This window comes from Amphibalanus amphitrite, unplaced genomic scaffold (assembly GCF_019059575.1).
Source record: "Amphibalanus amphitrite isolate SeventyFive unplaced genomic scaffold, NRLGWU_Aamphi_draft 000118F_arrow, whole genome shotgun sequence".
Lineage (NCBI taxonomy): Eukaryota > Metazoa > Arthropoda > Thecostraca > Balanomorpha > Balanidae > Amphibalanus > Amphibalanus amphitrite.
In genome coordinates, this window is record NW_024881613.1 from 588,548 (window position 1) to 608,771 (window position 20,224).

General features: G+C 49.3%; 3 protein-coding genes across 3 annotated transcripts in view; 2 read left to right on the forward strand and 1 right to left on the reverse strand.

The window, feature by feature from the left end:
- The window catches only part of LOC122381331 (cell adhesion molecule 1-like), a 46,011-nt gene extending 34,162 nt beyond the window's left edge, over nucleotides 1-11,849 (forward strand). Inside the window, exons 4-6 of the mRNA XM_043365367.1 lie at nucleotides 2,910-3,049; nucleotides 8,457-8,685; nucleotides 10,222-11,849. Coding sequence (XP_043221302.1) covers nucleotides 2,910-3,049; nucleotides 8,457-8,685; nucleotides 10,222-10,310 — 458 coding nt within the window. The 3' untranslated portion in view covers nucleotides 10,311-11,849. The remainder of the gene's footprint in view (nucleotides 1-2,909; nucleotides 3,050-8,456; nucleotides 8,686-10,221) is intronic.
- Nucleotides 11,850-15,689: 3,840 nt separating this feature from the next.
- On the reverse strand, nucleotides 15,690-18,893 carry LOC122381332 (alkaline phosphatase-like). The gene has a single exon (XM_043365368.1). It carries the CDS (start codon nucleotides 18,856-18,858, stop codon nucleotides 17,203-17,205), a length of 1,656 nt encoding a protein of 551 aa, XP_043221303.1. The 5' UTR covers nucleotides 18,859-18,893; the 3' UTR covers nucleotides 15,690-17,202.
- Nucleotides 15,712-16,800, forward strand: LOC122381304. The gene has a single exon (XM_043365310.1). It carries the CDS (start codon nucleotides 15,712-15,714, stop codon nucleotides 16,798-16,800), a length of 1,089 nt encoding a protein of 362 aa, XP_043221245.1.
- Nucleotides 18,894-20,224: the final 1,331 nt, after the last annotated feature.

Genomic DNA, 20,224 nt, shown 5'->3' on the forward strand with positions numbered 1-20,224 from the left:
TAGGTCACCGGTTGACCTGAGACCTTAAAATCGGGTATCAATCACTGCGTCTAATAACGGCGCCGGGCGCACACGCTCGTTTTTTCCGCGAGGCTCTAGCTCAATTAGGGGCAAAACAGCTAGCGGGGGTCGTACCAACGTCGGCCGGGGCGTATGTAGAAGATGTAATAAATATAGTCTTAGGTGTTGTTTTTATCCGCTGGGACTGAGAGCGTGAGATGATGTTTTTCGTACTCCAGCGTAGATGGAAAGCCATACGGCTTCCACGGTTGACAGTGATGACATCCGTCATCTTTTGCAAGCTCGTTAAAGATTTGGGCTGTACGGGGACTCGAACCCCGGGCCTTTGGATTAGCGCTCCTATGCTCTACCTCTGAGCTATACAGACCAAGTACTTTAACGAGCTTTCTGCCAAGTTTTATGCGGATCATTCTTAGGTGTTGTTTTTATCCGCTGGGACTGAGGGCATATTTGGTAAAATTCTTATAATAGGTTAACCCTCGCCCGCACATGCCATTTTCCCATCCTAGAACGCACATGGGGGGGGGGGGGGTGGTTGCCACCCCCCCGCGCCATTTCGTTCCTGTTGGAGATAGAGCTTAGCGGTAAAGACCAAAAAGATTCTTTGGGAAGAGACGAATCCAATGATACCCAGTTTTACCTTCTCAGGTCAGTCATTGACCTTTCAGGTCAGGTCAAACTAAAAACTGTTGCTGTTTTGGGTCACCGTTGGATATCAAGTGCGCTGCTTATCAAATACCGATGACGATGCTGTTTTCTGGTGCCAAGCCAGCTAGAACCTCTTTGTCACACTACCCGACCAGAATTTTGCTGCTGAGGTCATTTCAGGTCAAGTTAGGTCAAGGTCAATTATATGTGTTTGTATGTCTGTGTGTGTCTGTGTGTATACTGATGTGTGCACCGATTGTTTTTGGGTCCATATTACATGAAATCATGATCTGAGAAGCTTTTATCAAAAATGCAGTCAAAAAACTTCACAAAAAGTAAATTCAGCTTGCCTAAAACGCAATTATCTTAGATGACCTAGGTTGACCTTGACCCTGACCTTGACCCCTGTACATCGTCGAACAACATGTTCCATGATAGGTGGGAGGTAAGACTGGCAAAAAAGGCCGAAATCAGGGTGTCAAAAGCTCACAAGGCCCATGGCAAACGCAAGATGTTGAGAATTGGCCATTTGGGTCATGACATGACCTGAAAAACAAGGTCATATCTCCGAAACCAAAAATCACAGAAACTTGAAATTTTCAGTGGACATCAAGAAAGGATAGAGGAGCAGCTATACGAAAAATCAGGCTTCTAGCTCTAAAAATAAATGTTGAGTGCAGAGCAGAAAGACTACCTGGGGGGGGGGGGGGTGGCAACCACCCCCCCCCATGTGCGGGCGAGGGTTAAATGTATGATTCAATTGATAGCGTGATATTAGTTAAAGCTTACAGAATAGGCATTTTTTTCTTTAACTTCAACTAAAAATGCTAACGTGTGCATTTTTGTTATCAAAGACATCAAAGGAACCAAGAAGTCAGTTAATTGGAATAAACACTGTCGGCCACTCCTGAAAGGACGCTGTGGCCTCTGCATCCGCAAGTGGCAGCTCATTTCAACTTATAGCTATGCAAATAGCCAGTCACCGCGCGTCGTAAGATTGAGCTACGGAACACCTACATGTATGCCGTGACGAGTTTGGCATTGCGTTTTCTTTGGCACACATGCTGAAACAAAAAACGCACGAGTAGGCATGACACGGACACGTGCTGGTATTACCAGAACTACACCAAACTGAAAATAAGTTAACACGCGCACCGACGGGGGGGGGGGCGGATATCCGGCCCCCCCCTGAAGTTTTTCACAAATAGCGGGAAGCCTACGCACCGCGAAATTTGGTACGACTATTCTCTCATCAATTTTACACATGGTGTGCAAGTTTGAACTTTCTAACTTTTAAGGTCAGGTCACCAGGTCACTTTGAATGACCCAACCTCAAGTCACTTTTTTGCAACTTTGTCACCGTGCCAGAGCTACAGTAGATGTCGGAGGCCTTTGGAAGTCGCAGGATGTTATAAGGTTATTAGTAGCTACAATTTGTATATCTCGGAATTTTGATATCGATGACCTAAGGTCAGGTCAATTTATCGACCTCCCCATTATAAGTCAAAGGGGGAAAAATCAACTCCCTGTTTTTACCACTAAAACGGGTCGGAATGGCCCCATAAACCATACATGACCTCATATACGATCAACCTTCACTACCTTGAGGTCTGTTTTGCTGTTGGGCAGCTGTAAGGTCATGTGACGTCATCAAAGGTCACCAAAGAGTTTTTGACAATAACTCCGTACAGGAACAAGATACAGCCGCGCGGATGGTCTCATTGTGTTCAGATCGTCAAGGCGCAAGGAATGATATACATGATGACCTCGAGGTCACGTGACCTGAGGTCAACCTTTGACCTTGACCTTTCGAGGTCAACATATATATCATTCGATGCGGATTGACGAGAGGATCACGATGCTGCCCTTAGTTTGTTCCTATATTGACTAGTTCGAAAGTTATTTGAGAAAAACTCTCTCCATACCTAGCTCCGCCATTTTGACTTTTTTGACCCCTGTGACGTCATCTTTGACCTGACCTGAAAATGACCTTTGTAAAAATTGTAGACCTTGTCCGTACGTATCCCTTGCCGTTTACCGCTTGTCGCTATCTTGCTTCGTTCTCGAGATCTCAGGGGGGGGGCGGTCATCCGCCCCCCCCCCCGTCGGTACGAAGTTGGCGCAGACCCCCGTCGGTGCGAGTGTTAATGTGTAGAATTCGGTATGTTTGTATGTGTGCCCTGTGTGAATATTTGTATGTTAGCACCGTCAGCCCACACGTGTGTCTGTGTATGCTGCAGAGCTGCCGCGGCAGTCGGGTCCCCTGACCAGCTCTGAGGACGTCATACAGCGGGACAGCGGGGAGCTGGTTAGCGTCAACTGCACGTCCGTCCAGTCGCGGCCGGCCGCCAACCTCACCTGGCTCATCAACGACGAAAAGGTAGGTAAAGGAACAACGTAAAGGAAAGGAAGGCAAAGGAACAACGACGAAAAGGTACACACACCCGGAGATCGACAGCTCGAGCTTAGCTAGTCCTTTTAGCATGCGGCGCCTTAGGATGATACGTTCTAATGCCTATCCATACCTATTCGTGGCCGTACCGTTATTGCTTCAATTCGTTGTTTTAGCGCCACTTCCTCCATATTTCAACCGTATGATTCTTTCTCAATACAGTTTTATCTGTAATATAAAATAGTTTGGTTTGACTGAAAACAATGCATTTTACTTTACTTGAATGCTTAGCTGAACAGAAAATAATTTTGGCGCCACAACTCAGCACGAATTGCAAAACGGATACGAGAACAATCGTTGATGTCTCTCTCGAACTCAACTGGCATCAAGGTGTCAGACCTCACAGCTTTTTCGTCAGGCTCGCTTCCTGGATGGCATGTTTCGGCTTTCCCTAAGGGTAACGGACTTCCAAATAAGATATTTCCGGAGGTAGCACGTCTTTGATAAGAGCGCCATATTGCCTGAGACATCCCGCTGAAGACCAGTGACACACAGAGCTGGGTCGACTGGTGCGGTACCGGTGCTGTGCCGGCTCTGTACCGATGCTGTGACGATGCTCTTTCATGTCGTCACGCCGTCAGTCACGCGGCGTCCGCCGTCCGCCGTCCGCCCGTCCGCCCGTCCGCACGGACCACGCATGCGGCCGTCATCACGGTAATGTGAGCCGGGCATTAGCCGGATTGGACGGCGGCGGGCGGCGCGGACGAACGGGGACAGACACGCTCATTTGTCATGGCCGCGACTCGTGACTCGGGATACTTGGACAGACTTTGATTCGATCCGGCCGGGGTGCGGCGGGACGGGGTGCGGAAACTTGGCATACTAGCTGCGCGGTAAAAAGCCCGGAGGGCACGGCAGCCGGTAGCAACACATGTCATTAAATAAGTTGGTGTGAATGCTGGCAGAAGTTATCATTGCCCACTTCATCAGTCCCAGATCCTTCCTACGATGCTCGTGGATTACCCCGCCAAGAGTTTTACGATGTGTCAGTGCTGTCATGAATGAACAACATTCTTTGGAGAGTCATGCTGTCTTTATTGGCACCGGCCACCACACGGAAATCCTGAGGTTCCTGTCATCGCTGTTGCTGCAGAGCAGACCTCTTTGTTCATCAGATGAGGCTACAAATTTTACACTTAACAAATATGTTCACTGACTGCCTACGAACATACCCAATTATTATGTCGCGTCTTTGCATTGCAGATAAAAAGATGACATAGGAATGTCTTTCAATTGTCCCCGCGTCTGCTTATGAGCGGTCTTTGAACAAACGTGGTTGAGTTTACGCTCAAGCGCACTTCAAAATCCTCAACTAAATGCAAAGCTGTACTAAAATACAAAATAATGATGCTGAAATTGCCCAACCATGCCATTACATAAACTGTCTCGGCGGGTAAACTTAACATCCTTAAGAATGCTTAAATTTTAACTGGTACAAAAACAAACTGATCGTTGAAAGAAAAGGAATATTGCGAGCAAATTGCGTTTCGTTTTTGGCTTTCTGCAGTCGAATAGCGCCAAGCCGCTGCAGCTCGTTGAGACACTTTATCACACAAATGGCGGCCGATCTCAGTAACACGATCACAGCGCAGCAATATCGTTATTGAACTGTCCGACCTAACATGTATCAGATATCATTCAAAACAAATCATCGTTCAAGACAGATATCGCCGCTCCGGTGCCGGATATTGTCGGACCAAATGCAAACTTTTCAGGCTGGTCCAATCCGGACCTATTTATAATCATTTGGGAGCCGGCGCTCCACAGCGCGGCTTTTAAGCTGTTGGTGGCGGCTTTTGCGGCGCTGAGCCGCGCCTGCCGGCGGCTTCCGAGCGCCGCAATCAGTTCTCCATCAGATCAGCGGCCGAGTTTTTGCTTAGTGCGCTCAACACAATGCCGGGATCGAAAGCGGGCGATATGGCGCGGAAGGGACGCGCGTCACAACGACAAATGGCCGCCATAGGCGCCACGATGGAGCCGCCAACGCCGCCGCCGCTCTGAAAACGCCGCGCTTACACTCGGCTGCCATCTGCACGCGCCCAAGACGGAGAGCTACCAAATGGAATAGCCACCTACTGTTCGGAGTTTGTAGCTCGCAGACGTTGACTCTGAAAATATCGTAACAGCTTGAAGCTTCTTTGGTCACGTTCAAGCTGATGAGACTATCCTCTTCTGGTAAAAGTATAAAATATTTTCTATAGAAACTAGAACTGTTGTGACATCAGACATTCCGCACTTGAGTCTCGTAAAAGCCATCTCAAAGTGTAAAGGGCAACGCCCATAGATGGGCATTGCGGCTAGTTGAACGTGTGTGAGCGGCTCAGTGGGTTCAAAGATTCATGCACGTCCGCCTCCACGTGCTGTGACCTATATGAAAGGCTAAAAGTCTTCCACGAGATCGCTTATAACACTGCCATTACGTAAACGCACAGCCCTTTTCTGTTTCTGCGGGTCCGTTTTTCTCAGTCCATTTGGCGGCACTGCAGTAAGTACTATATATAATGGTGTGTTCGTATATCTGTGCCTGTGATGTGTAGGGAGGGGTGAGTGGGAGGGACAAATGGTCTCGCATCTGTATCTTTGGGTTATTGTGCGCTCCCTTCGGAAGGTAAGGGCTGATGGTCACGATCGTAAGGTTCTCGAGGGACCGTGAGAAGCTTGAGCTCTAATTCATTCACGCCTAGGAAAGTTATGGGACTTTGAAATCTTATTTCAGTATCGGACTTAAATTTGCCTTTGTTATGGGACTATGGAACTAATAAAGTGGTCGCCGGTGACAAATTATAAACATAGTTTTAAAGGATTGCAAAAATGTTATTTTCTGAAGGTCGTATAACAGGTTTCAAAATGAAAATATTTTTACATGCTGCAAAAGAGTTCGTTATGACTACAGCTGCTGACCGTTCAAGAAGGGTTTAGCTACCTTTATCCATTAAACCCCCTTCAATTTTCATGTAACAAATTCTATATTTAATATTGCATGGTCCGGCCGTAGTCCATGCCTATTTCAATAGTGTTCTGATTTTGCGAGGGCTGTATGTATATAGCAAGCGTATGTGTTGTTTTCTACTCTTGCCAAGAAAACGACGATTGTGTTATGAAAGAGTTCTATAGCCTTGTTTTTAACCCGCGCCCTGATGGGGTCTGCCGAGCAACGCGGTCTGATGGGGGGGGGGGGCATTTTGGCCCCCCCCCCTAAGATCTCGAGAACCACGCAACATAGCGACAAGCGGTAAACGGCGTTGGATAGCCCCAACGGGAAACTACCTTGTGACCCAATTTCATTGACCTCGGTCAAACCGATGACGTCACAGGTCAGATCAAAGGTCGAATTTTCACCGTTTACAGGCATTTCAAGAAATGCGTTGTAAAATCGAGTAAAATGCATTTCATTGAAAATCATCGATGGGGAAATGTTCTTCAAACACATATTTTGCTATTTGAGGTCACTGATACCAGGTCAGGTCACAGAGGTCAGGTCACTGGGGGGGGGGGGGGGGGTCACAATATAAAAGTGTCGTGTGATACATGTTTTATGGTCCATTTTACATGACAAATGCGATTATGTGGGTCAGGCAGACTTTTGGGCCAGCTTAGGTCACGTTTTGGTCAAGGTCAGGTCAAGGTCAGGTCAAGGTCAGGTCAAATTAGGTCAAATTTCAAAGTTGATATTTTGCATAAAATGGGTATCGATTCGATGCAGCTCGTCACGGGGAGTTCAATGGTGGTCTCCGTTTTGCGCTACGAGGTCTAGAATTGCTAAAAATTGAGTTAAAAAAATTTGACGTCATCAATTTTTAATAGTTTTTCGCTATAACTTGGCCAAAAAAAGAGGTATCGATCTAAAATTTGGTATGTATATCAAAGAGCGCAGGCACTATCACATATTTTCCGGTTTTTCGAAATTCGAAAAATTTTTGGAAATTTTTTGAGTTTTTCTTAAAAAATCATTTTTTTATTTTTGGGGGTCAAAATCCCAAAATTTCGAAAATCCGAGATAACAGTTTTGTAGCGCCGTTTTTTTCTCTACACAACCACATAAAGAACTTTAAAATTGCTTGTTAACTGTAGAATTGGTGAGCGTTTCAAGATGTCATGTTTTTTGCTCATTTTTACTCGAACATGACCTCAGTTTGACCTCAATAACTCCTGACCTGAGGTGACCTGTGACTTGAAATTTTGTGTGAAGGTGTCAAATTGATGCCCGGTAAGGTACCGAAAATTTGGCGGCGCTGCGCGCCGCCGTTTTCTCGCTATTTAAGAAAAACCACAGGGGGGGGGGGCCAAAATGCCCCCCCCCCATCAGGGCGCGGGTTAAGTTAGAGTATCTTACTTTTTGAGACAGGTCTAACTGTCACAAAGGCTGGCTTTGCTTGTGGTAAACCTTGTAGAGATCACCTCAAATATGATAACTTTCCGATGAAAATGCGCCAGTAATGTAAATAATTGAGTTTGACTGCGGTTGCATACAGACGGTTTAAAGCTCTTTATTTGAATACCAATCTGAAGATGAATGCCTGAGCAGCAAGTAATCTACAGAAAATGTTCCCAGTTACTCGATCTAATCAACTAATCGCCGACATATTCCGGGCGATACTGAAATATATCGGACGTTAGTCATAGCGCTCTTCACTGAAGCGTCCGCAGGCCGGCTTCCTTTAACGGCGCGGCATTAAAAGGGTGCCAGCTCTGCGGCCACATTGGGCCGCCCGATCGTTATTCGGATGGACCGCAGTAAACTTTACAGCTCGGTTGGCAGTGGCCTGCGACTCGTCCCAGCCATTATCTGAAACGTTGTCAGAAAATGTAGCTCCAATCCGTCACAGATCGGTACAGCGGCCATCGTTCACATGAACATGGATGTCGCAACGGAGCCAATTTACGGTAAGCTGTGCAGCTCGGAGCCACGATTGCTCTTCTTCGAGAATTGGCAGTCGGTTATGCAGACTAGATTTTGCCGCACACATCCCATATGTTTCTCACAGTGCATTGAGCTCTGTTCACGTGTCAATGGACAGAAGGAGCGTGTCACCGGAAAACAAACGCGAGCGTGGTAGACGAGACGTCCCTATTGGTGCTATTGCATACAAACAACTTGCTTTGCGTTGTTATGTTTAGTGTCCTGGCTCGCCATCACATCTTGAAAGCAACGACTTCGACTGTGATGACCGTACACATAGCAAATACCACATGATTGCATGATAGTTAAATGACCTTAGTTGCATATTCTTGTGGGTGAACCAGCGCCGTCCAAGTATCCCTACCAATCTCAGCCAGTGTCCCACTCCTCTGATGATCTGACACCCCTCCTCTGACCCCGCTCGCTCTCCCTCAGACGGGAAGTCGGTGGACCACCCTCTACCCCATCGCGACCGACGACGAGGGCCTCCAGACCGTGGTGCTCGGTCTCGACTTCCGGCTGCGCGAGGACCACTTCCGGCACGGCGTGGTGTCGCTCAAGTGTAAGGCCGAGCTGTTCGACATCTACTACAGCGGCCGGGAGGTGAAGGTGCACCGGCGCTCGCTGGCGCAGCGCTCCAGCCCTCTGGGAGGCTGGTCAGCAGGTCAGTGGACGGACGGAGGGTGGGGAGGGCGCGCGGTGGCTGGGGAGGGCGTGCAATGACTGAGGGAGCACGCGCAGTGGCTGGGGGAGGGCGCGCAATGACTGGGGGAGGGCGCGCAATGACTGGGGGAGGGCGCGCAATGACTAAGGGAGAACGCGCAGTGGCTGGGGAGGGCGCGCTGTGGCTGGGGAGGGCGCGCAGTGGCTGAGGGAGGGCGCACTGTGGCTGAGGGAGGGGGCGGAGTGGCTGGGGGAGGGGGAAGTGGCTGGGGGAGGGCGCGCAGACGCTGGGGGAGTGCGCGCAGTGGCTGGGGGAGGGTGCGGAGTGGCTGAGGGAGGGCGTGCAGTGGCTGGGGGAGGGGGCGGAGTGGCCGGGGGAGGGCGCGCAGTGGCTGGGGGAGTGCGCGCAGTGGCTGGGGGAGGGTGCGGAGTGGCTGAGGGAGGGCGTGCAGTGGCTGAGGGAGGGCGTGCAGTGGCTGGGGGAGTGCGCGCAGTGGCTGGTGGAGGGCGTGCAGTGGCTGGGGGAGGGCGTGCTGTGGCTGGGGAGGGCGCGCAGTGGCTGAGGGAGGGCGCGCAGTGGCTGGAGGAGGGTGCAGAGCAGTGATGGGAGTCGAGCGAGCGATGGAGAGAGCTCAGTATCGCCTGTTTGATACGCTCCTGAGTACGTGAGGGGGATGAATTGCTTAAACTTGAGTTTTATGCGTTGATTCGAGCCAGGCCATTTTTTGCTCGTCTTCTTTTGGGTTCGGTCAACTCACATACATTGTACCATTTGCGCAGGTAAGCCTGGAAGCAGTTAGCACTTAGCAGGTTATAGAGAGTTAAAGATACTTTAACTTTTCATGAATTATGTCAAGACGACTCTATCATTAAAATATAAATAATGCCAATTAAGAACATGATCTTATAGTTGAAGCTACATATAACGGCTGTGACCTCTAACCCATGTAAGACAACATTTCCATTAGCAGGTTGGATAAAAATAGCATTTTATCAGCGATCCTTTCAAGCACCATTACCTTCAGCGGTTTACATGGTTGCTATTCATTGGTAATGCGTTTATCGGTTTATGAAATCCCACTGTTCAACGCTGCATTTTGCAAGACAATAGGTGGTGCCTATGATCTCTGCAGGCTCCGTTATTTCGCACAAGGCTATGTTCCGATGCACGACCACAACATGGGCAATATGGAGGGGCCGCAGTAAGGTTGAGCTATCAGTCACGCCTGCTCTGTCAGTCTTGGGAACTCTGAAACCAAACTTTTTGCTTTGCAAAGTCATGACACATTGGTCCAACCTCATGGCGGAAAGCTGCACGAGGGTGGGAAAATTAAAACAATTACATTTCAAACGTTACGAGCGACAGAACATACAATTGCTAGGCAATGCCTAACAATGCCTAGTAGGCATGAACGATCGAATTTACGGCAATGATCCACATAAGCTATTTAAAGGTAAATCTTAGGTACTGAACTGCAATATTTGATATCAGCAGTTGTGCTCGCTTGGCATCTAATTTCGATTATTTTCCCAACAGGCGGCGTGTGGCGTCCGACGCTGCTTCCGGTGGCGCTGGCTTCCGGTCTGGCCTGCATCTTCGCGCGGACCACTATGGCGGCCACTTAGGACGGCCTCTGTGCCGACGGAGCTGTCGAACGACAGCAAAACGTCGGCTCACGAGACAGCGCAGCCCCCAGACGCAGCTCGGGCGCGGCCGGAAACGGGCGTCTCCGGTCGGCAGTTCGGGCGGGCGCCGTTCACCGGAAGTGCGGCTGGCGCCCGGAACTGAACAGGGATCTATTGTTGTGCTCCGGCCAGTCAGCACTGTAGTAAAACTCAGCCGTGTTCAAAGTGGTGGATATGGATGTGATTTGTTGTAAATAGGAAATGATGTAAATGCTATACATACCTAATGTATCGAACGCATCAAGGCCGGGATAGTCTTTGGGCGTTCGTTGCTCGGATGGGAAAATATTATTCAGACTATATGCTCTAGTCTAGGGAATTATAGGTGGGAGCATTTGAGGTAGGGTGCGATTCATCCCAGTTTGGGAAGCCTAGGGAAGGAAAACTTGCAAGTTGCATATTTTTTCTTTTCTTTTTTTTACCTGGCACGGAGCTGTCGAACGACAGCAAAACGTCGGCTCACGAGACAGCGCAGCCCCCAGACGCAGCTCGGGCGCGGCCGGAAACGGGCGTCTCCGGTCGGCAGTTCGGGCGGGCGCCGTTCACCGGAAGTGCGGCTGGCGCCCGGAACTGAACAGGGATCTATTGTTGTGCTCCGGCCAGTCAGCACTGTAGTAAAACTCAGCCGTGTTCAAAGTGGTGGATATGGATGTGATTTGTTGTAAATAGGAAATGATGTAAATGCTATACATACCTAATGTATCGAACGCATCAAGGCCGGGATAGTCTTTGGGCGTTCGTTGCTCGGATGGGAAAATATTATTCAGACTATATGCTCTAGTCTAGGGAATTATAGGTGGGAGCATTTGAGGTAGGGTGCGATTCATCCCAGTTTGGGAAGCCTAGGGAAGGAAAACTTGCAAGTTGCATATTTTTTCTTTTCTTTTTTTTTACCTGGCGCCGTGCCAGTCGCATCGACTGCATGAGGATGTACTGCCGATCGCTAAATGTAATTCTCGTGAATCTTTGTACGAGCTGGTAACGCGTTGGATATATGAGAGCAGAAAGCAGCGCTTCTGATTCCCGTTGCTGAGTGGAGGTGCCTTCTTGCACCAGCAACTTTGTCGTTAGTTTGTCGGAAGAGGAGGCTATCACTGCTACATTTGCTCCTGATACATGGTTCTGCCTGATACCTCATAAGCTATCCCGCAATGGCTGCGATGTGCGATCCTACTGCTCCTGAAAGACGCAGTGTTATCAGGTGTAAATTCACAGGGTTACTGCAGGCTTAAATTGCGACTATGTGCCGAGGTTTATTTAGGTATCGCATTTGCGTATGCTGTAAATAGGGTGTTATATTATTTGTTGGCATTTGTGTCGCTGTGGATGACGCTTTTTCGACTGCGATGCGTTTATTTGTGCTGGGATGTTGTGAGTGCTGAGATGTTGTGACTACGAATGTCAAAATTATATTTCTGTATCGTTTGGTTTTCTTCTAGCAGGTGCTTGAATGAATACAAAAAAGTAACGATTCATAAATATTTATTGCAAGTAGCATTAGATAAATTTTACCCCTCGCATGTGTAGGGGGGGGGGGGGTCGGATGGACCCCCCATGGTTTTTCGCAAATAACTCGCGTAAAAAGCGGCCGATCGCGACGAAACTTCCAGTACCCTCACATTGATCAATTTTACATCTACCCTTAAAATTTCATGACCCAGACACAAATGACCTTTGACCTGTGACCTCTTTTCCGAGACCATGTTTGGCCGGAATCGCGATTCGGCGTAACTCGGCTCGCATTAGCCGCGCGTTTGCAAGCTTTTCGTGGTTTCAAACGTTCAAACATGTGATTTGATGTTGCTTCCATGCATTAGGGTGGGTGTCAAGGCCACCTGAAGGTCAGGTCAGGTCATTGACCTTTGGTGACCTCGGGTGACCTCGGTTCACTTTTTCGAGCTGTACATGTTTCTAGGCTAGTTTTTGGAGCTGAATTCGAATTTAGCAACCATTTGAACATTTACGAAGTAGTTTTGGTGCCTTCGTAACATGTTACGAAGCTGTCAGAGGCGGTTGACACGTACTACGAATACCCGTCACGATGCCTACTGGTTGACCTGACCTGACCTGACCCGACCTGGTCTAAATGCTTAAAGACATTATCTGTGGTCAAAACTAACACGATATTCGTGATCAGCACCCCGAAAAACCCCTTAGCAGCCACACTTTACGACTTTCTAACAGGTCCCGATTTTCCCGACTTTGGGTCATTGACCTGACCTGGAAGATCACCCAATGACCTAGGACCTTAACCCGGCAGGCGGTGGGCCTACCAGCCACCTTCCGCGCGGTGGGGGGGGGGGCACTTTTTTGCCCCCCCCCCGTATCTCCGAAAATACTGGACGGATCCGGAAAATTCAAACGGCGTTCGATAGCCCTGTCAAATTTGTCAAGGGAAACCAAATTTCATTGACCTCGGGGTCACCGATGACGTCACAGGTCAGGTCAAAGATAAAATGTTTCACCGTTCACGGGGCTTCTAGGGAAAGCGCTATAACACCGAGTAAAACGCATTTTGTCGAAAATCAGCGATAAGGCGTCAGTTGTCTAGTACATATGTTGCTATTAGAGGTCACTGGTCATACCAGGTCAGGTCACAGGTCAGGTCACCAAAGGTCACCAAGGGTCACCACATGAGCCCAACTTTACTAAGGTTATGCGATGCATGTTTTATGGCCAGTTTTTCATTTCCAACTCAATGGTGTTGGTAATAAGACCATCAGGTACGGTTTAGGTCACTTTCTGGTGGAGGTCAGGTCAAGGTCAGGTCAAAAAAGGTCAAATTTCAAAGTTGATATTTTTGCATAAAATGGGTATTGATTCGATGCAGCTCGTCACGGGGAGTCTAATGGTGGTCTTTGTTTTGCGCTACGAGGTCTAGAATTGCTAAAAATTGAGTTTGAAAATTTGACGTCATCAATTTTGAACAGTTTTTTCGCTATAACTTGGCCAAAAAAAAGAGGTATCGATCTCAAATTTGGTATGTAGATAGAAGGCGGTAGGGGCTATCACATATATTCCGGTTTTTTCGAAATTCAAAAAACTTTTTGGATTTTTTGGCTATTATATTCAAAAAATCTATTTTTTGATTTTTGGGGGTCAAAATCCAAAAAATTCGAAAAACCGAAATAGCAGTTTTATAGCCCTTTTAATTTCACACCTTTTATGTTTTACACATTTTTCTGTATCTCTAAAGCTGTAGGCCTGACAGCTCTTCCCGCGAAACCTTTTTTTGGGTCGAAAATGGCAAAAATGACGTCACTCTGACGTCATTAGCGGCCAACCTATCATAGCCTTTGGAAAAATTTTTGGTCACCATGTGCGCTAGCTGCTCCCGGGAGGGTACTGAAAGTTTGGTGACGATCGGCGCAACGGTTCTCGAGATATATCGAAAAAACTAAAGGGGGGGCAAAAAAATGCCCCCCCACCGCCTGGAGGGTTAAAATTGGGTATCATCGGCTTCCTCTCGTCACGGGCAGCACGCTCGTTTTTTTCCGCGAAGCTCTAGCTCGATCAGGGGCCAAACGGCAAGGGGGGGTCCAACCGACCCCCCCCCCCTACACATTAGAACTTAGAAGCTGGCAAACGCCGCACACATGCGAGGGTTAATTAAGTTGGCTGATAAAGTTAGGGGTGTTCTGTGGTACAGTACTCTGATATTTGATATAGGAGTTTTCAACTGCATTGAAAATCTAAGCCTGTCGATAGTCAACACTGGTGAGCCACACGGACCTGACGGACCTAGCAGTCTGATTCTTTTGCAGCCTCGGTTCCTCTGCTCCTCCTCACGTTTGCATTAAAATACAGCTGCATATGAAGCGGATAGACGCAAAACAGTCCAATGGTCCCGCTGTTCGGCTGTAAAGCAAAACACGGCGTAGTTGGGAAACTGTTCGGAGAAGAAGTGGTGCCCAGCGACCAATGCGGCTCAGCATTAGTCTCTAGAGAACACCCAATCTGCTTTTTCTGTTTCTAGGGGTTTTCGACTGGTCAATGTGCTTCGATGATTTTATCTATTCACAATAATTTCGTCTAGGATATGCCTATATACTTTCAACGACTGAGGGCTTCAAAGTAAGTGACTATTTAGCTTCCCTTGTTCTCGAAGTGGTGTGCACTAGTGATGTCAATTTCAGAAAACATATGTCCAATGTCCGTCCAATGTCCAATACTTACGTCGACTGTCCGTCCAAAAATTTCCAAGCCAGCCATTTGTCCAAAGATGTCCGACATCTACACAATAGTTTACACTCAACACCGCTATTTAATTTGGTTTTAATGTATCGTTACCAGCTCAAAAGTGGTAATCATATCGAAAGCTGAGCTTTCTAATAGCCAATCAATGTTAAACACGATTACTTTATAAACATGTTGAGGTGTAGCAAGCGATTGTCCAAAGTTGTCCAAGGCCTGCTGTCATTGTCCAACCGAATTCCGCATTGGACATTGGACAAAATCGGAATTCCGAAGATTCAAGTTCCGATTGACACCACTAGTGTGCACAGGACTTCTATACTTGGATTGCTATGCTTAGAAACGTCAAGTCACATGGAAAGGGCCCACGGCATGACTGGACTGAAAGGGTCTTAAAATATTGTAAAAGGCGTGCATAAAAAAACTAAGACACGACGAATTAAGCGCTAACTGATCGAGAGAAATAAACTTCGGCACTATCTTGACTAGAGCTAATGCTGAATCCTAAGGATATCAGTAACATTGGATGGGGTATGCCAAAGCCCAAAGGATATATCCTCTGTCAAACATCTCACTACCCAGACCTGCCAACTGGGGACTCTTGTCTGGTTTTCGTGCCAGTTGTTACAACTTGTTATTGAACTAGCAGATGTCTTTGACAACTTTGTGTGCACAAATTTTCCTTATCAAGCAGATACTACACGGGTCTAAATAAGGAGCAGACAGATTTTCATTTTTAGGTCAGTTCATGTCATCCAAACATCAGCCAGTGGTGCCGAATCTAAATTACACTGAAAAGACAGGAGTGGCTCCCCAAAATCACGAACCAACAGCTGGTGTCATTTCAAAGTGCACATGCTGTGTAACGAGTTCAAAGAAAAAGAGAGCAGCTGCGCTTCTTCTCATCAGTCTGGCAATCCATATGTCACCGTCCCAAAGACGCGGCTCAATCCATACATCGTCCCCATATGGCACCGAGTGTCTGCTGGGTGCAGAGGTACCGTTGGCCCCACCCATATCGGGAAAGTCTCCTGGTGTGACGCTGCACGGTTGTTCCAGCCTCTCTGGCTCTCACGCCGTCAGAAGCGTATAAATACGGCCTGCAGACCTCCAGCGGTTACCAGTGGTGACTGGCGGTGTGGCGGAGATGGCGACCCACCGCGCCGGGCTGCTGCTCTGCGCCGCAGCGCTGGTGACCGCCGACGGAGGCCCGCACCGCGGTGGCCCCTTCTCGAGCGCTGGCGGAGCCGGAGCGTTCGCCGCCGGATCGCGTCTCCGCACACCGAGCTCCAGCTACGGTCCTCCGCACGGCTACCCAGATGGAGTAGGGTACGCCGACAAAAAGGACGGGTACGGATACGGAGCCACTGGCGGATACGACTCGTACAAGAACCCACACGACAACGGCTACCAGCACGCAAACCCCCACTCGCTCGGGAAGCTGTCGAGTGGGTACGGTGATCCGTACAAACGTCATCAGGGCGGATACAATAAGAATCCGTACCATTCTAATGACGGATATGATAAAGACCCGTACCATCCCTATGACGGATATGATCAGGATCCGTACAAGAAGCGTAACGAATATGACCCGTACAAGAGCCATCAAGATGGATACGACAATGACCCACACAACAAACAGCAAGATGGATACTCTGACCCGTACAAGAAGCCCCACACCGGCTACGGTGATGATCCGTATAAGAATTCCCCTACGCTTGGTAGACTAACTGGCGGGTATGATGATCCTTACAAGAAAACCCATGGTAATGGATACGACAAGGATCCCTACAAGCCCCATGGTGACAGTTACGACGAAGATCCCTACAAGCCCCATGGTGACAGTTACGACAAAGATCCCTACAAGCCCCATGGTGACGGATACGATACTGATCCCTACAAGACCAATGGTGATGGATACGGGGATCCATACAAGCCTAATAATGACGGATATAACCAGGATCCCTACAAGTCACATGGTGATGGATACAAGAACGATCCCTACAAGAAGCCACAGGGCTACGCTTCTTTCTCATTCAAAAACCCGCAGAACCAGGGTTTCCGGAGTGCTGCATTCCCTTCAGCCCTGTCTAGTGGCGCAGGCTTCCCCGGCTCAGGGGTAGGAGGGCTCGGAAAGTTCCCGGGCCCTTTCGGAGGGGCAGCCGCCTTCCCGGGCGCATTCAATCGCGCTCCAGTGTTCCCCGGCTCCTTCAATGGCGGCGGCTATCCGTTTTAGTGCGATGTAGCTCGTGACATTTTTTTATATACGTGTGGTAACAATCATGTCTGGATGCTTTGTTTCCTCTGTCTTTTTTGTCTCCATTTTTGTTCCAGGCAAGAAGATTGGGACCTTGTCTTGCAAATGTGTCTTCAAAATGTTTCGTAATATATTCTGATTATAATTTCTAATGTAGGTACTCTGGTAATATCAATGCTGGTGGGATTGAGCTACGCTTTTTTCACTGTTTATGCCAATTGTAGAAAGAAATATAAACGAAAAAAAATATATTTCGTCGTTTCTTGAAGTACTCAACCTCCGGGTGTTGAACATTGACAACACAATAACCAAAATAACAATTTCATTATTCAAATTAATCATCAGGTAAAACGTCCTCTCCGAATAAGAAGAACACTGCGACTACTCATCACAGACGGTGAGGTAGTCTCCCTGGCAGAGGGCCCAGTTGATGACGTGGTGGATGTAGTTCTCCTCCAGACTCCCACGCAGCAGGTGGGCGCCCGGGCCGCGCGCGAAGATGCCCACGTCGTCTCCACCGTGGGTCTCCTTGGGCAGGTAGATGCCGGCGAACTGTTTGTAGTGCGGGTCGCGCCACTCGGCGTCGGGGCCGGTCTCGGTGAGGGCGGCGCGCTTGGCATCCTGCTCCTCCTTGGTGCGGGTGCCGCCGGGACCGTTGGCGTACTGCAGGATCGGGTACGGCAGGCTGGGCGGCGGACCGCCCTTCTGCATACCGCCGGCCAGGAACGAGGCGGGTCCGTACATGTCCAGGCCGCGCTCCGGGTAGCCGTTGATCTTGAAGGTGTGGGCGTGATCGGAGGAGACAACGATGAGGGTGTCTGACTCGTCGGTGTTGTCGACAGCATACTGAACGACCTCCTCCAGCTCGATGGTTTCGTCGATGGCCGTGTATGCGTTGCCGTAGTGGTGTCCGTGGTCGATCTTGGCGCCCTCCACGAACAGCACGAAGCCGTTTGGTCCGAGCTTCAGGATCTCCAGAGCCTTCTTCACCATCTCGGTCAGGTTGACGTCATCGGGGGTCTGGAAGGCGCGGTACTGCATGTGGCTGCGGCTGAACAGACCCAGCACGTAGTCGGCAGATGTGGCGTCGAAGTTGTTCAGCTCATTTTTGGTGGTCAGGTAGGCGTAGCTGCGTCCAAGGGAGGCCTGCTTGTCCTTCCACTCCTGGATCAGGTCACGGCCATCCAGACGGGAGCCGCCCTCGACCTCCTTCGGCGTGAACTTGCCCCAGCCGCCTCCGAAGGCGACGTTGATGTCGATGCCCTCGCGCTCGACGAACTGGGTGGACAGGTCCTTCATGGCGTTCTTGCACGAGTCCTTGACGGGTCCGGTCATCCATTCCATGGCGACGAAGTCGGCGTCGGACTCCCAGGTACGGTATGCGGTGTGGCCGAAGGTGGCAGCGGGAGAGGCGTGCGTGATACGGGCGGTGGACACCAGACCGACCCACTTACCGGCCTCTACTCCGTAGCGGAGGATCGACTTGGGCGAGGAAGCCTCGTTGACGGCATCGCAGTTCCAGATGAGGACGGAGCAGTCGACACCGACCGTGAGGAAGTTGCCTTTGGCGCCGGTCAGGTAGGCGGTGGCCGTGGAGGCGGAGTCGGCTGTCCAGCGGTCGCAGTTGTACGTCTTGGAGAGGCCGGTGTACGGGAACTTCTCCCACGACAGCATGGTGTGCTCGGGAATATCAGCTCCGTGCAGCAGGCCCTTCTGCTTCCTGGCGGCGGCCAGCGTGTGAATCGACATGCCGTCTCCGATGAACAGGATGGCGTTCTTGGCCTGGTGGTGGTAGACCTTGTCGTTCAGCTTGGTCTGGATGATCTCCTGGGCGATGCTCTTCCAGAAGACCGAGTCCAGCACCTGACCAGAGCGGGAGAGGGAGGCGCCGTTGTTGAGGCCCATCTTCTCCTGGACCTCCTTGTAGGAAGAGCCCCAGACCTCGTGCATCTCGAGCTCATCCTGGTCCTCGACCTGGGAGTCGAGCGGCACAGAGGCCACCAGGGCCAGGAGGGTGGCGGCCACGAACACCTTCATCCTGAGGGATTTCGCCGCCTAACTGGTGGTCAGACGAAGATACTGATCCACTCACTCGCGTGCGCTTATATACCACAGAATATTAGGGACTGAAGCGTTACATGTGGTCAGGCAAGTGTTACCTGCCGCGCAGGTCGTGTGTGGTTAGACATATGTCAAGAATTACGCATGTGGTGGATGATTAGGTTAACCATGTGTTTTGCTCGAGGCGTTATCATCCCAATTACTAATCACATAACACATTATGATTGTTTGCAGAACTCATGGTCACCCTTACGCCTCGTCCAATCTCGTCCCCGAGCGTTTTATATAGTACCTTTATCATTTTTTCATAATGATATCTTTACAAAAAATGAGTGAGGAATTGTGTACTTTTTACACGTTGCATGTGTATTGCATTTTCGATTGGAAACAAAATTGACACCTCTTTATTTGGCACGTGGTACACGCCGCGACCATCATCTACATAGATGCCGCAAAAATGTTAAGATGTGTGGTAAAAGAGGTGGCGCTGTCATACCATACTGCCAATGTAGGGGTCGCCTAGCTTTAGGCAAGTCTTCATTGGTCAAGCATGAACACAGCCAGCCACCACCCATTTGCTGCCCGGCCGAAAACAAACTAGATTCGCTATGTGGATGCGTGGTGTAGTGGTTAGCGCACTAACCTCGCGTTCAATTGACACGGGGTTCGAATCCAATCGCCGGCTGATGCTTTTGGCGTGTTGTCCCAGTAAACATGCCGACGTCGGCGACTGGGGGGCTCGAATCCCGCCGCCGGTTGATATTTTTGGCGCGTTGTCCCAATAAACATGCCGACGTCGGCCCCGTCGGTCCAACGACAAACGATCTCGTCAACCTCGGCAAACGACCTCGGCCCGACGTCGGCTCGACGTCGGCTGGACTTCGGCTGGACGTCGGAAGATGCGGGCATATCCGACGTCCAGCCGATGTCGGGCCGACGTCGGCATGTTTACTGGGTATAGATTTTACGTTGAAACTTGAAGTGATATGATATGCAAATACATGTCCCCAAACAGTTTATTGAAAGAATCACATCACAATTTTTCGGTGTTTCATCCGATGCTTATCAACCTTGACATGTTTGTAGGCCAACACATGGCAAACACGAAATACACATCAACAATCACTTAAACTCAAATTTGGGGAACAACAGCCTTGGGAAATGTTTTGTTGGTATTTAATACTTCTTCTGTAGAAAGTTTCAAGCGGGATTTTGATTATCGTTTGTTCTAATGATGATATGGCTCACGTTCTTTAAGTACTGAAGATTAAAGAAAGTAATAAGAATTATTCCAGTGGTTCAGAAGTATGTAAGCCACACACTGGTGGGCTGGCCCCTCGGG

Bases quoted from the DNA above. Each gene is read 5' to 3' on its own strand.
- LOC122381304 (XM_043365310.1), top strand. From the start codon at position 15,712: ATGGCGACCCACCGCGCCGGGCTGCTGCTCTGCGCCGCAGCGCTGGTG.
- LOC122381332 (XM_043365368.1), bottom strand. From the start codon at position 18,858: ATGAAGGTGTTCGTGGCCGCCACCCTCCTGGCCCTGGTGGCCTCTGTG.